At 49.6% G+C, this 15,658-nt stretch overlaps 1 protein-coding gene across 2 annotated transcripts; it reads right to left on the bottom strand.

Annotated features, from left to right (window-relative positions):
* Positions 1-2,710: 2,710 nt before the first annotated feature.
* On the bottom strand, positions 2,711-15,658 carry OTX1 (orthodenticle homeobox 1). Of its 2 annotated transcripts, none has more exons than XM_028721912.2 (4): positions 15,441-15,658; positions 12,428-12,717; positions 10,563-10,714; positions 2,711-4,877 (listed from the first exon to the last, which is right to left on the bottom strand). In XM_028721912.2, exons 2-4 carry the CDS (start codon positions 12,522-12,524, stop codon positions 4,029-4,031), a joined length of 1,098 nt encoding a protein of 365 aa, XP_028577745.2. In that variant the 5' UTR covers positions 12,525-12,717; positions 15,441-15,658; the 3' UTR covers positions 2,711-4,028. The 2 variants fall into 2 exon arrangements, with proteins under 2 accessions (XP_028577745.2, XP_077782712.1); XM_077926586.1 differs by lacking the exon at positions 15,441-15,658 and adding an exon at positions 11,433-11,589 and having other exon boundaries at positions 12,428-12,517.

The raw sequence follows: 15,658 nt of genomic DNA, 5'->3' as shown, positions 1-15,658 counted from the left end.
ATCACCTCCATGCATGAATAAAACATGCTGGCCCAAGAATGTCCTGGCAGTGAGCAAAGGTGCAAAACCAAGCAGAACTTAGTTCCTAAATAAGGAGCTCAGGCCTGCCTGGAGGCCACACCTTTTGACATAGGAACCCTTTAATCCCGCTGAGTTAGGGGAAGGCTGCACTCTGCACATGCTCCAGGTGCGCTCTCTCCTACGGCTCGCCTGGACGTCGGCTGCTTCCTCGATGAGCCCTGGCTCGAACTGAGGCGGGGTCTGAAGGTGCAGGCCTCTCGGAGCCCCGGCGCCCGGTTGCTGCTTGGGGCGCGGCGGCGCGCCTGGTACTTGCCCGGCGTGAAATCCTCTCTTCTTCCTTTCTTCTGCGCTGCCTTCCCCTGGCCGCGTCCCAGCAGAATCCTGGCCACAGGGGAACGAGCACCGTAACTAATTTTCGCTCAGACGCAGGACTCCTCTGGCAGCTGCACCCTGTCGCCATTTAATAACCCGACCGCGCTTCCTTCCCCAGTAATGAATGGGAACGGCAGGCGCTCGCTAACGGAAACCGGGCTCAATCCGGCTGCGGAGCAGAGCCACCTCCTCGGGCGAGATGTAGAGCGTCTCTCGAAAGTGGCGGCGTCGGCTTTTCCCAGAGCGCCTTTTAGCGCACGCACAGATGTCTCATCTTTCTGCTTTGAAAACGAAGGAAAGGGCGGCTGCTGTCCTCTCAAGTGCTTCTCGCAGCTAAGCGGTATAATCGGGTGCCTAAAAGCAGGGCCATTGTCACACGCCGCCTCGCTGCTCCGTGGACTTCTCGGGCTGTGGGACTCTGCGGCCACTCGGTCCAGAAGGCGAGGGTCGCCCTGGGCAGAGCCAAACCGGCGCTTAGGGATGCCCAGCTGTCCAAATCCCAGTCGGAGTGCAAGAACATCCTTGGTGGGACCTTTTTGACCGGAGGGGAGTAGGAGAGGTGGAGGTGGTACTGCCTGAGGAGCACCTACCAGACTACGCATCCATAAGTTCCTGAGACAGGAAACAGCTAATTGCGCCATTTTGTTTTATTTTATATAAACTGCATTGAACTTTTTGATGGAGCCTGTGATCTTGCACGTCTGTTGTTCCTACTTCCCATAAACATCTATAACCCGCAGCTGTTACTCATATTATAAACACATAAGATTTATCACTCTGAAGACTGCCATCTTCATTAACCTCCATCCATGCCCTGATTTTAAAATTAGTTTAAGGCAAGTTTATGAAGTCAGCTTCCAAGAGAAAAGAAAATCGATGTTGAACTGGCGTTCTCACGTTGACAGAACAACAGCTAATCCACTTGTGGGTGTGAACCCTGATTATGTGCCGCATAAAGGACAGCAATTAATTATTTAGTAGTAATTAATAGGCTAATTAATCCCAGTGCTTTTGAAATGTCAGTTTAAACTTATCCCACAGGAGAGCTTTTTTCCTTTGGCCAAGGACAAAAAACCTGCAAACTTTTCAAGCAAGGAGGCAAGTTTGCCCCCTTAAACTACTACCATCCACCCCGTCCCTCCCAGGAAGCATTCGGCAGCTATGGTGTAATGGCCCCCGCCGCGCCGCCTGCCTGCCTGCCTGCCCGCGCAGGTCGAATCCCCCCGACGTCCGTGGAGAGGAGCGCCGTGCTGCGCCGGGGTCACTCCTTGCCCGCCTCCTCCGTCCCTGCCTGCTCACGATGGGACGGATCTGCGCTGCCGCCTTTGCCGACGGGGGCTCCTCGTGGAAGCCGGCGCCGGCGGGGGGGGGGGCTGGTTGCAGCCCCTCAGAATTTTGCGCTATGCCACTTATTTCAGCACTTAATTCTACAACACTCCGTTCTCCATTATCGCGTAGCTTTTGCCAGCCCTATATATATAAATATTGTTATAATTTTGAAGATTTTTTTTCATGCACGCTAAATCTAAAATCAAATCTTGATCAAATACAGTCTGGGTTCGATTCCAAATTACTATTTAAAACAAAAACAAAAACCCCAATTTCTGTAAACGCCATTGATCTCATAACTCGTGTAAGAAGCTATTCCCTGGCTAAGCTGGTTTCGGATCCTGGGTTGTGGGTCCAGCTTCTATTCGTTTTTTACTTTTTGCCCCCAGCCTGGACTAGCAGAATTACGACCCTGAAGTTTCATAAATATTCACTTCCTAGAAGCTTTTGCCAAGTGACCGGTTTAACAGGAGTGCCAAGTGGAAGCTTTCCAGAAGGTAATGACCAACACAACCCCAGGATGATTTGGCCCCAGCCTGCCCAGCTGCGGGGAACAGGCAGCGTTTGAGGGTAATTAACATATGAAAGTTCCTGCCAGGCTTCAGGTGTTCCCGTCTCCCTCGAACAGCACCCACACCCCGCCCCAAGATCCGTAGAGAAAGGCTTGCGCTGGGTAACTTTTGCGCTTTCCCAAAGGCAGAGAGCGGCCAAGGGGGCGGTAGCGCACTCACACCCTTTCCATTGCGTTTATAACCCCTCAAAGTTTTGGTTGGACGCCAATCCAATTACAGTAATTAAAAGGCAGCTCACTGAGATAAAGTGCGGCGACCCAGCGTTCCCTCCTCCCATCCCTTGGAAATAAAATCGATCTGACCCCGCCAGAGCAGCGGCCTGACAGAGGTGCAGAGCTAAGGGAGGGGACTGGTGGGAGCGCTCCAGCCCCTCCGCTGCGCTCGGGTCGCCCAAGAAGGATGACGCAGACAAGGGCTTTTATTAGTTTGAATTTTATTATAGGGATATGTAGATAAAGGGAAGGGGGGAGATTTGCCTTACATTTCAACAGGTGACTGTTGCATTAACGGGGTAAATAATCAGCTTTACAATTTCGCACTCTCTCTTTCCTCTCCATTCCCGAGAGCAAAGCAGGCCCCAAACGGGTTTTGTTTTTTTTGGAGGCGGATGACAGAGTACGCGGGATGTGTCCAGCCAAGGCAACACTAGAGAAAGGAGGACTGGCGTGATCTGCTCCGGTGGCGCGCAGCGCATTCCAACTCCCGCACCCCCACCTACCCCGCTTTTGTCGCACCCTTTACCTCCCCACCCCTCCAAATGCCTCTTTCCCTCACCCCCCTTAACAAACAGGGCATTCCTGTCTTTCCCAACTAGTGGAACCTTCCTCTTCCCACCCGCAAAAATTATCGAGATATAAAAAGACCAAAAAAGTTGCAAGGGAAGTCCTGGCCGGGGGAAAAAGATGAGATGCGCGCGGTTCCTTCGATTTCCTGTACGTTAGGCTCAAGATATTGAGTTCACCTTCACCTCAGTTAATCAAACTAAAAATAAAAAGGGTCTCTGGAACGGACTTAACATTACACTATATACACAATTCCTGCCGTTTTTTGTAATACAATCCTACGGAGAGAACTGGGGGAGAAGAGTCTCCCAGGGAGATGGGGGGGGGGGATTAAGGGCTGTACACAGAAGTCTGCAATCGGCATGAAAGCAGAAGGCGCTTCCTCCCTCTCGCCTTGGACGAGGGTGAGCGTTACAAAGCTTACAGCAACATGGCTGGGGCGGGGGGAGGAATCTTGTGTGCGCGCGGGGGGGGGGGTCTCCAGGGAACATATATGTGAAAAGGAGGAGAACGAATTTAGATTTAAAGTTCTCTTCTGTTTAAAAATAAGAGCAGAATGCGGAACATAATCCCAGACAGCGAATAAATAACACACCAGGAGTCAAGCTGATAAGAGAGAGGCGGAGAGCAGCAGGCCTGATCCAGCAGCCGTTTAGCCGCATCCTTGGTTGCGTGGGAAGGAAAAATAGGCATGCTCTTTGGACGCGGGGTGCTTACACTTTCTTTTCATGTTCTTTAAATATTTTTTGAAAGAAGAACAGAAAAGTGACGATGAACTGGTCTGAGTGAGAAGAGGCGGTTGGGGGAGCAGGAAGGGCGAGGCTTTGGTGGAGAGCGCGCAGAGACGGGGCGCTGGGCTGCCCCGAGGGAGCTGGGGGGTGGCGGGGCTGCGGGTGCTGGCGCTGCCCTCCTCCTTTGGCTGGATGAAACCTCCCGCGAGCGGCGCCCCTCCTCACAGCACCTGGAAGCGCCAAGAGGCCTGGTCTTTGTAGTCCAGGCAGTCCGGGGAGTTGAAGTTCAGCTTCCAGGAAGAGGCGGCGGCGGCGGCCGGGGCCGGCTCCTTGTAGTCCAGGCAGTCGGAGGAGTTGAAGGCCAGTCCGGTGCCCCCGGGGTAGCCCGGCTGGTGGTGGTGATGGTGGTGGTGATGGTGGTGGTGACTGGAGCCCTGGCCCAGCGGGTGGTGGGCGTGCGGGTGCGCCGCGCCGGCCATGGAGGAGGGCGCCATGGGGCTGAGCTGGTGCGCGTGCGGGTGCGCGTGCATGGGCAAGTAGGAGCCGCAGTCCACCCCGCCGAAGTAGGAGGAGGAGGGCGGCGGGGGCGGCGGGGGCGGCGCGGGGTAGCCCTGCGCGTAGCCGCCGCCCTGCCCGTAGGACATCGGGTAAGAGGCGGAGGGCGCGCCCGAGACCGAGCGCTGCATGCAGGAGGCGGCGCCGGGCGCCAGGGGCTCGGGCAGGGCGCCGGGCGAGATGGACGCGGGGCTCCAGATGGACGAGGCGGCCACGGCCGAGGGCGCGCTGCCGAGGGAAGCCGAGGAGGAGGAGGAGGAGGCCGAGCCGGAGCCCCCGCTGCCCGCCGGGTTGCCCAAGGCGGCGGCCCCGCTGGCCGGGTTGCCCGAGGAGTTGGAGCTGGAGGAGGACGACGAGGCGGAGCTGGAGACGGCGGGCGGCGTGAACTGGCCGCTGCTCTCCGAGCCCGAGCTCTCCCGCGCCGGCGACGCCTTCTTCTTGGCCGGCCGGCTCTTGGCGCCGCTGCCGCTTTGCTGCTGCTGGCGGCACTTGGCGCGGCGGTTTTTGAACCAGACCTGCAAGAAAAAGAACAGAAAAGAAAATGGGGGCGGGGGGCGGAACAGGCTCTTCCACGAAGAAGGGACCCCCCACCCCCCCGCTCTGCCACCCAGTCTCTTCCCCTCGCCCACTTTGGCACACGCTGTCTGATCGCAACGAAAGAGGAAAGTGCCAAACAATCTCAATCTACGCGGAATGGTGCAGGGGGGAAGAGGCCGTTTAGCAGCTGTCCAGGTTAGCCTATCATCCTCCATCACTACACAATGGTAGTGGATCACTACTCCATCACACATCCATTGCCGGCTTCCCCCTCTTCCTACCAGGGGTAATCAGGAGCCACCAGGCTCTGGCTCAGCGCGTTCTCTCTCGCCAGTCTCCGCACACTGTTGCGTTCATGTGGGGCCGCGAGAAAGGGAAGGTAAGTCGCTGGTGCGACCCAGAACAGAACCCAGCCAACCAATTCTGGGCGACTCTGGAACCCCACGTAGCCACCACAAATCACACCCTAGCCAAAACACCCCCAGACTCGGCACCCGCCTGGCATGACACCCACCTTCCGTTCAGGTGAATGACGCAACCCATCATGGTTTGATCACGTTTCCCCCCTAGCCAACTTCCATCCTCCCCCCAGCGCCTGCAGAGAGGGGCTGCCAGTCCACCCACATCCATAATGTCATACTATCAAAAAGTAGGAAAGGGAGTGGGTGTCTGCACCAGTTCCACCAACACAGCCCTGTCCAACCAATCCTCCTTATAGCCATTTATAAATTAAGCTGGCAGTCCAGCACCTCATGCACCTTCTACTAGTAACACCCAATAGAAGCAGGCAATGAGCCAGCCATCAGCGTAGGAACATGAGAAGCTGTGAGTCAAACCTTTGGTCCAGCTAGCTCAGTATTGTCTACACTGTCTGGCAATGGATTTCCAGGGGTTCAGACGAGGATCTCTCCATTCAGAAACTGGAGATTTAATCTGGGATTTTCTTCTCCTAAAGAATGCACTGCTACAGAGCTCCTTGCAGCTCCTTGCCCAAAGGATTGCTATTAAAGAATCCTATTAGCTAGAGATTTTATATGTAGCAAAAATGTTAAATCCATCCCTCCACCTGTCCCTCTCAAATATCTAGCAAGGAGGATTCATCCGCACCCAACAGGCAAATGCTAGATGTGGAGAACTGCACCCCTAATTAAGCATCCGTCCAACAGAACACAGTATTCTCTTTCCGACACCATTCTACATTCCCATCCTACGGAGAGAGGGAGCCATTATAAGGTTACCAGACGTCCCCGTTTCCCAGGGACAGTCCCCGGATTTACAAACCAGTCCCCATACAAAATCCATTGAAGTTGAAAAGTGTCCCCAGATTCATTTTTAAAAATCTGGTAACCTTAAGCCTTAGGAACAAAGTTCTCAGCCTGTTCCGTTCAACAGCACCCAGCTTGGCCTCCCCCCTAAATATATATCTAGAGCTATCATCTTAATATACCCTGCTTTATACTATCTTTTAGGAGACAGTATAACTCTCAGCATACCCAAAACAGAAACCATTCCCTTGTTGCAGAAACACCCATCCCAGTACATAGCATCATTAGTATCCTTTATGATCAGTTAAGAGCAAGCCAGCATTTTTACTGTGTCATTCCTTATCCTTCAACCTGTAAGACTAGTCAACAGGTAGCATTCTATCCTGTTACTACTGTCCACTGTCTACTCTTCCTTTTGCTCATCAGTCGGTCAGCTCCCTCATCTACATCTCCAAAAAGTCTAAGACAATCAGTATCCTGCATCCTTTAGCAAGCTCCTAGATAAACGCTGCTCCACCAAACTACATGGAACAAACATGAACCAAATCCATATCCAACCAAAAACTATCCTAACAGCCACTGCTTTAGTGTAGACTTGCCCAGCTGAGTCTATGGCGTCAAAAGGCAAGGAACACCACTCAGTGCTGTCAGTATGAAAGGATATCCGCACGAGACAGTTGCCACCAACATACTGAAGAGCAGCCAAATGAGTCTTGTTTCCCATTATTATTACTTATGCAAGGTCGTCTCATCAATTCAACAGGTTCCTTCACACTTTACCAGCCAGAGTTCTCATCTTAACAGGAGAAAATCAAGTTGTAACCAGCATAACATCCACCTGTCAGTGCCAAGGACGTACAGCCCAGTCACCACCCAGTTGTATTAAGTGCTCTGTTACAGCCAGTCCTTCAGTGAAATTCTCAGTAGAGTTTCAAGACTGTGTCACGTTGACTACCACCTACATATCATTTCACCAACTGTCTGACAGTGTGATGAGCACAGAATTTTTGAAGTTAAAACAGTTTGCTTCCAGGACTTAGCTGCCTTAACACCATCGTAATCACAGTCCACTTATCTATTCTTTATATGGAAACTCAGTTCATCTTATTATCTGACAGACAAGATGGAGCACCCTTAATCACTTTGTGGGAACTGGAATTTCAGTGTAGCAATCCAAGTCCAGAGAACCCATAGTATGGAATTCAAAATGGCTGTGATTCTCACATAAGTCCCTCCCCCCGCCTCCCATACAGGTTATCCTTGTGATATTTGGTAAGCTTTTATGAATCTCAGCCTCAATCGCTAACATTTTAATCATAGATTCTTTTTTTGTTAAGTAACATGCCACATCAGCTAGTAGCTATTTCACAAATACAATAACTGTATAGGAAACAGACTTAATTTCAAGTATGTTTGCATTGAACCTTGATCAGAGTAACACCCTTTCCAATAGGTGCTTTACCACTGCAAGTCCCAGTGAGTTTCCAATAGGGCTTGCTCGTAGGTAAATAAATACATGTAGGAACAGATCTTGGAGCCATTTTAGTCATTAATAGTGTCCTACATACATAGCTCTCTGTGATCAATTATGCATAGTTGTACTTCACTCCATTTACATGTAGTAAAACACAGCCTGCCCACATAACATGCATGCATGCATTGAAATGCAACAATGACATGCACTTTTTAATTCCTTTCTTTTCCAGGTAAATGCTTTCCATGTAGAAAACCCCTTAGGTCTGAACTGACCCTCAAAGAGAAAGAGGACATTGACCAGATAATTAGCAGATAGGAAGAATCTCACCTTGCACAACAGAGGTGTGGTTGCATTTTCATTACAGGTATATTTACAGTTCTAAAGAGCAGCCTTACGGCCTGTCCTATCTAGTCACTAACACTAATACAGCAAGGGAGGTATGGTCAGGAAATGGTCTATGACCTTGCCTCAGCAGGCCGAAACTGAATCCCTCCTCTTCCATGGGTTGCCAGAGGAAACCCCTGAAAGAAGCTCTAGCCAGATGAAGCTGGATTGCATAAAGGATGGCAGGCTTGGTGTGATGCCAAGCCTAGCTAAGTGGGGCTTCCCCAGAGTTGTGTAGACTGGTCAAAATCTTATTAGCAAAACTTTGCAAATGCAAAATAATAAACACCTCTCTGCATCAAAATGTTCAAAATGGAACTGGCTCTTTTGGACTCCTGTGAAGGAGTATCTGCTCTCCACTCTAGCCTGCAGCAGCTGCAGCAGCATCCAAATTAGCAGAATTTAGTTCTAGAGGTGCCCTTTGTTGACTGTTGGGGATCCATCTGGAGGAAAGTGGACTTTAGGGAAATAAAGGTTTGAGAAATCTGAGCTCAAAGTGCATTTAAAAAAGATTTTCTTCCTAGGATTCTGACTTGAGCCAAGGTGTGTACGCATACATACCCACACCCAATCCAAACACAGCAACCTGAAGTCTGGCAAATTAGCATCTGCCTGCTCCTAGTCTTTTGGAATAAACAGACTGAAAAGCAAACCCTCATATATGGCAAAGCCAGTGTGTGAGTTTCAAGTCAACAACTGAGCTTAAGATGCTACAGGAAAGGGAAATGTTATGTGTGGGATGAGGTGGGAAGATAACAAAACAAAAGCCTCACATAGCAACTGGGTCACAATGTTTATTTTACTAGTCCTGTGGGAGTCAGCTGAACTACCTCAGGATCAACAATGCCTCTTCAATGGGTCTGCACTAGGGGTGCCTGGGGCAGAGCTTTTTTAAAGAGGGGACACGGCAGCACCCACGGACACCCAGCAGCCCCCATGCCGCCCTGCAATCCCTCGTGGCGCCCGGTAGAAAGAGACTTCAATTGAAATTAATGTGATTTTTCCTTCCAAGAAAGGTAGAAATCACAACAAATTTAAGTTGTAAAGAAGTCCTAGTGAGAGACTTCCAACTAATAATGTTTAAGGTTCTGCTCTAAGTGTATTTAGGATTGTCTTGAATATAACACATATTTACTTGGTAATATTTTAAGGAAATTTGCTCCAAATGTGCCTGGGGGAGGAGACCTTAAACATACTGAAACTGATTTTAATAGCTTCTATTGTAAGCTATGGCTCCCCCTTATGCTCATGGGGTTGCAAGGTATGAGGAACATACTGGCATATGTGGTGGGGATGTAACTATGTAAACAAGTTCTGGAATTAGGCGGCAACAGAAATTAGTATTATCATAGACAAACAGGTCACTCTGGGCTCTCAGTTATGTCTTTTATCTATTTTTGATGGTGCCAATGCCAATCTTATTTGTAAACAATTCATTTTATATTTGCTGCTTGCTTAGCGGTTTCTCAAGGGTGAAAGGGACACATCTTGCTACTCTTTGGACTCATGGTTCAAAAATGTTGTGTTTATTGTCATTTATTAAAAACTGACTCATAAGATACATGCTTCCAGGGGCGATGCAGACTCCTCAGATTTTGCATTGTCTGGTCGTTGTTCATTATTTACATGACCAAACAACTCATGGTTGCCACACTCCTACTCAATATGATTTTATCTGGTGATGTTTATGAATACTTAATATATTTTGCATAAAAATGAATCCTGTATCCCACCATGGAATATCTTTTATGCTATTCATTCTCTTTATTTAGCTCTAGTACCTTATATTGTATTTTCATTCTCTTTGCCCTTATGACATTTTATGATGCATTTTAGTTTGTTGTTTTGTTTATTGAATTGGCAATTTTTTAATTAAAGTTTAGATTTAAAAGGTAAAAAAACCAACCCTGATGAAAATCAATGGGGTTTAAACAAATTACGCACAATCCAACAAAAGTCAGTCACACTTTAAAATTATTTGTTTGATCTCAAACCCAAGTGAACTTGGTGGGCATCAGTTGGATCTAACTTTGGCTGGAGTGTGCCCATTTATCTGTGTTTAGGATCGGGATTGTTAGCCTCCTGACTAGTGAGAAGGAGAAAACAAGTCAATAGAGAGGGTCCAGCTAGTCCTTATATAGCCAAGGGGAATCGGACCTTGACGCCAAACGGAGGCGGTTGTTCAGACTCCAACAAGCGGCTTCAAAGCTCCTAATTGTGAGACTTTTGGTTATATAACTTAAGCGCCGAAAAGTTATTTCGCTCCAGCATTGGCTGGTAAGGAATTTTAGCTGCAGTTTAACAAGAGAGGCCTAGTTAGGTGCGAACTCAGGGAAGATATGGCCACACAAAACATGAGAAAAAGCCGCAAATTCAAACAAAGCGAACGTTCCACGCGTAAAGTCCTTTCCCGTTTTGGAGCGCGCCCCGCCAAGGGGAGAAGAAAAGCCCCATCGCCCCCCGCCCCGGCCTTTCCCCGCCCCAGGCCAAGCCGCCCTTCTGCCCCAGCTCCGCTGCTTTCCCAAGGGCCATCGGACCTGGACTCTGGACTCCGGCAGGTTGATTTTCAGCGCCACTTCTTCTCTCATGAAGATGTCCGGGTAGCGGGTCTTGGCGAAAAGCGCCTCCAAGACGTCCAGTTGCGACCGGGTGAAGGTGGTGCGCTCCCTCCGCTGCTTCCGAGGGGTGGCTGCGGGTCCCGGGACAGAAAGACAGGGGGTATTTAGGACCCGAGTCGGCATGGTCAAGATCCGCCCCCGCCGCCCCTCCCTCCGCCACCCCGGCCCCCGCTTCTGGATGGGGAGGTGGAGGAGAGACGCGCGCTCGCCGCTCTCCAGTCCAGCAAGCGAATCAGGAGGGGGGGCGGGGGGCGCACAAAGAACTCCAAATCGCAAGGACAGCTCCTGATATTTTTGAAGGCGCATAAATATAAACACAAAGCGTCTGTTGGAAGAGGGGAAGGTGAGAAACTCTGCGGACCACAGGGCAGCTCCCGGGGAGGATGAGGAGGAGGAGGGGAGGGAAACGCAGACGGCAATTCTATTCGGGTTGCAGACTGAGTTTCCTGAGCGGCCTCCGACGTAAAAGAGCAGCTCACTTGAAGTTTTGGGTCTCTTGGCGACAACCCAGTTAAAATGGAAGTATCTGTACTTAAATAGATTATTTACAGCCCAGTCATTTAAATAATTAAAAAAAAAAGAACTTTAGTTGGACATAAGTTCCAGGGAAGACCTTAGGTCTTGAATCCTCCAAGTAAAGCTGCAATCCCAGGTATAATTTACTCCGCAGTAACTGCAGCAGAATTAAATTGGTGCTACTTTGCAGAACAAACACGCTTTTTGGAATTACGGTTTAAAGCTGCAGCCCTGGAATGGGAGCGAGTTTCACTGAAGTCAGCGGAGGGTTACCTCACAGTGAAAGGCCGTAGGATTGGGCTGCCTGCGCATTCAGGGTCAGGAGAACTCAAGCATTTCTGAAGGACAGAGAACTTCTTGAGCTGGGGATAGACAGCACTTTCTCGCATTATATGCCACGACTTCCGGCTTAACTGGGTTGTGGATCAGGCTATAAGAGCATTTGAAAAGACACGGGAAACCCCATTAACACCCCATTTCTTCATTTCTCAGCAAACTCATCCGTGGGGGCGGGGAGTACTGTGGAGTTATGGACTCGGGGAAAAGAAAAGATTGGCTCCTAACTTCGGATGGGCAGCCCAAGTTCGCAATCAAAGGATTTCACCCCCACCCCCAGTTAGTTCTCAAGCACGAATAACCTTAGGAGAACTAACATATTTGGCTTTAGATGTATCCCTCAAAGTGCAAGTAGTTTAAACACACATTTGTGTTATTTGTAATATTGTCAAGGCACACACTCCAACGACAACAAAAATAAATCGGGTCTTAAAAAGCAAGTCAAAATCTGAAACTTGGCAACTCACACTTTGGACAGTAAACATTTTGCTAGCGTGCTCCCCATTGATTATAATTAGGGACTAAATACCAAATTACTAAATACCAAAATACCAAATACCAACCTGTTTAAAGGCTGGCCTGGGGTGCCATGAGAAACAAGCATTTTAACATTGAATTAAACGCCAGGAAAATCAGCAGTGTTCACTTTCCAATACAGGGGTAGTTTAGGATACCACAGGTATGGGGGTGATAATAAGAGTGGATAATTCAGTTCTGGAAAATGGTTTTGCTGACCTCGAAAAAAATAATATGATCTATCAAGAGCTTTATCCATAGGCTCTCGGATCCCTTTCGCCTTGTAGAACCTCTAGAATAAATTGAGGAACTATTTTATTTCAGCCGCATAAATTAAATACGAGGCTGCTTGGAGGGGCTCGATCTGCCTGGGCAATAATCAGTGGGTCGAAGCAAAAGAGGTTGGTGCTGCTCACCCGGATACCCCACGGAAGGGTGGAGAAGATCCATCGCAGGTCCCGCCAGCCCCAGCCCATTCATGCCATAGGGGGGCTGTTTGAGGTAAGACATCATGCTAAAAGCTGGAAAGATTTTTCCAATTTATCCACACACAATTAGAAATGTTCTTTTCCCCAAAAGGCGTGTCTTAAAATTCTTGGTTTGTTCGTGGTTTTTGAAAAAACATGTAATAAAAAATTAAAAGATTGATTCTTCCAAGGAGGCAGCTGAAGGAAATCCCAGGGGCAGGAGAGCCTCTCACTGCAGTCTGCAGGAACAAAAAAAAACACGCACAAGACAGAGAACAAGGCAAAACATCAGTTTTTTCCCAAGTTTCCACACAAAGCGCGCCTATTTTACTTCCCTCCCTCTGTTTCCCTCTCATTTATTTGACTTTCAGATAAAGTCAAGCTGGAATATAATTTTATATACAGCTATGGCAGATCCTAACTAAGGAGAAAAAAAACCTCTCAAACGCGCAAGGAGGGAAGTAAAGCCATGGAAGACTGTCAATTTAAAACAAAAAAAGTGGCGAGGGGTTTCTTCCAAACACCTGGTCCAGGAGTAAGAAAACTTGTACTCGGAGTTAGGCAAGATTAGGTCTTAAAAAAGGTATACATGCACATACACACTCCGTATAAATAGGGCTTTTTTAAAGGACAAAAGTCAAGTCTCTCCGTCGCACACAAGATGGCGGAAATTCCCCCCACCCGCCAAGAAAAGGGGGGAAGTGGAATCAGAAAGTGACAGAGAGTGAAGAGGTGTAGCCGGGTGGTGGAGTGGGAGTGGGGAAGGAGGTCTACTTCCCTCCCCCGAACTTTTTTTTTTAATAACTACAGCCATATTGCCATACAATCGCCGAGGGGCTTCCAGGGGGTACAATACTCCGTGATGAGGGAGATAAAGCAATTATTTAAAAAGATAATTGGATTAAAAATCAAAACGAGATACCAAAAAAGGGGGTAAGTATAATTAATTTGAAAGTGGGGAGAAAGAGACGCTTTAATTAGAAATGGCTAATGGCCTAAAAACAAACAGATTCCAGGAGCTGCTTTGAAATTCACGTTCCAAAGCCCCCCCCCCCCCCCCGACTGACGGAAGAGCCGCGGAGGAAGGCAAAGGAAGACGACACAACAAAGTTGCCTAATTCTCGCATTCATTTCGGGTGGCGGAGAGTAGCAGGATCCTAGGCCCTCTTACTAAAGTAGTAAGGTAAAATTTAGGCCAACGCAAACTGTCTTTCAACTACACGAGTAAGGATGGTGCCTTATATACCCGCAGAATCCCAGTATAGGCAAAACATTCAAGGTGCTGTAGCTGTTTTTAATTCTACAGCCCCTTAAAAGTTTTGCTGTGGTTCCTCGAAGTTATATAATTCCAAGGATTTATAAGAGGGTTTCTGGGGGGATTTTGTAGGCATTTGTTTATTATTATTTTTCTCAACTGAGAGAAACAGATATTTAGGTAAATTTTCCAATGTCCAGATCCAGCAGGTTCATTAGCCGATGGATTCGGCCGGAGAGATGCACAAACAATAAGTTAGACAACCCAAGCAGATACAATAAAATAAAATCCCACATCCCGCAGCAGCAGATGGTGGTGGCATTAACCTCAATTAATTATTGGCCAGAAACCTTAATTGGACCGCAGGCCATCCTGCTTCCAAAACTTATATTTATAGCAGAAAGATTACAAAACCAAACTAACTAACTAAATAAATAAATAAATAAATAAATAAGAAACAAGAGCAAGAACTATGAAGTGGGATTTAAATTTAAGTTAATAATTTTTTCTTAGGCTGTAAAGGCCGATATATGCCAAATTAATTTAAGGCATTCCACACTCTTAAAACTGATGAACCTGTTGCTGTTTCCCTTAAGTTTGGATTTGCTTTAAAGTTCTCCTTGGTTTGATTTGAGAAGGAAGGGATTTCTGCCTCTTCACGCGATTCAGAAAGTGAAAAGAAAGTCCATCTGCTTGACTTGAGCAGGCTGCCGTCCTGAGTGAACTGACAAGATGAAGGGCCTTTGGAAACCCGTGCGGTTTCCTTTAGAGGAAATAACATTGGGATCGGGCCTTAGACTTAGCAAAAACTTCAGCAACACGGAAATTTTTAGTTTTGTTTTGACTTGGAGGATAGTTCTCTTCTTCCAGCTCTACTTGCTTTAAAGTTCTCAAGACTGCAACTCTCTGAAACATCAACACTTTTGCTTATTTATTTCAGCTGCAATCCCCCCCCCAATGCGTTTTTCCGCGATCGCACTTGAATAAGCCTTTCAAAATATCTCCTAAGCAGCGGCCCCCTCAGCGCCTTTCCTTGGGCGCTTTTCATTTCAGGAAAGGAGAGTTGGAGCGAGAGATCTTCGAAGGAGGCCCAGGGATCCCGAGAGGGATCTGGCCAGAGACCCCGGAGAAACCAAAGGTCCTCCCGGACGGGCCCCGCGGCAGCGAAGATGCAGGAAGGCAACATTGCAGCAGAACAAACAAAAGTCGACTCCCGACCTGGAGAGACAGAGAGAGAGAGGGGGTCCCCCTCCGGAGCTCAGCCGCCCCTCGCCCAGCAGTTTTCGGGGGGCTGCGGAGAGGCGAGCGAGCGAGAGAGGAGGCGGCGGCCCAGCGGGAGAAGGTGTCCAGAGGGAGCGGGGGCGAGGGGGTCGCCCGGCCCGAGGGAAGCCGGCCAGGGCCCCGGAGCTCCAGTCGGGGCGAGCCCGATCCCCGCCAGCAGCCCCAGCAGCGCCCTGGGCTGAGGCGGGACGGCGAGCGCGGCGGAGTCGGCACCTGAGGGAGCCAGAGGGGCGCGCCAACTTGGCCCTCGGGCAGCGGCGGAGACCCGGGCGGCGGAGGCAACTTTCGCGGGACAGTCGGAGTTTCCTCCGCGCCGAGAGGCTCCTTGGCCGCCGGGCGGGGAAGGGGCTTCGGGGCGGGCAGGGGAGGGAGGCGAGGGTCCGGCCGAGGAGGGAGAAGCCCGCGAAGGCGGCAGCGCCTTTTTACCTTGCCGAGGTGGCGTCTGGCCCCGTCCCTTCGCTGATTGGCAATGGAGCCCGACGAAGATTGATCACCTTTCCGCCGCCCGGGCCGGGTAGGTGAGCGCCAGGCGAGTGCGTAGCCCGGCCCCGCCAATCCCCGGCCTCGCCGCCGCTGAGTGACAGCCGCCCGGGCAATGGCAGCGCGGGGCGAGGAGAGCTCCCTCGCACGCCCCTCCCTCCTCG

Source organism: Podarcis muralis, chromosome 3, assembly GCF_964188315.1.
Source record: "Podarcis muralis chromosome 3, rPodMur119.hap1.1, whole genome shotgun sequence".
NCBI lineage: Eukaryota > Metazoa > Chordata > Lepidosauria > Squamata > Lacertidae > Podarcis > Podarcis muralis.
Note: the sequence above shows the minus strand (reverse complement) of the source record. Positions and strands in the feature narration are given on the sequence as shown.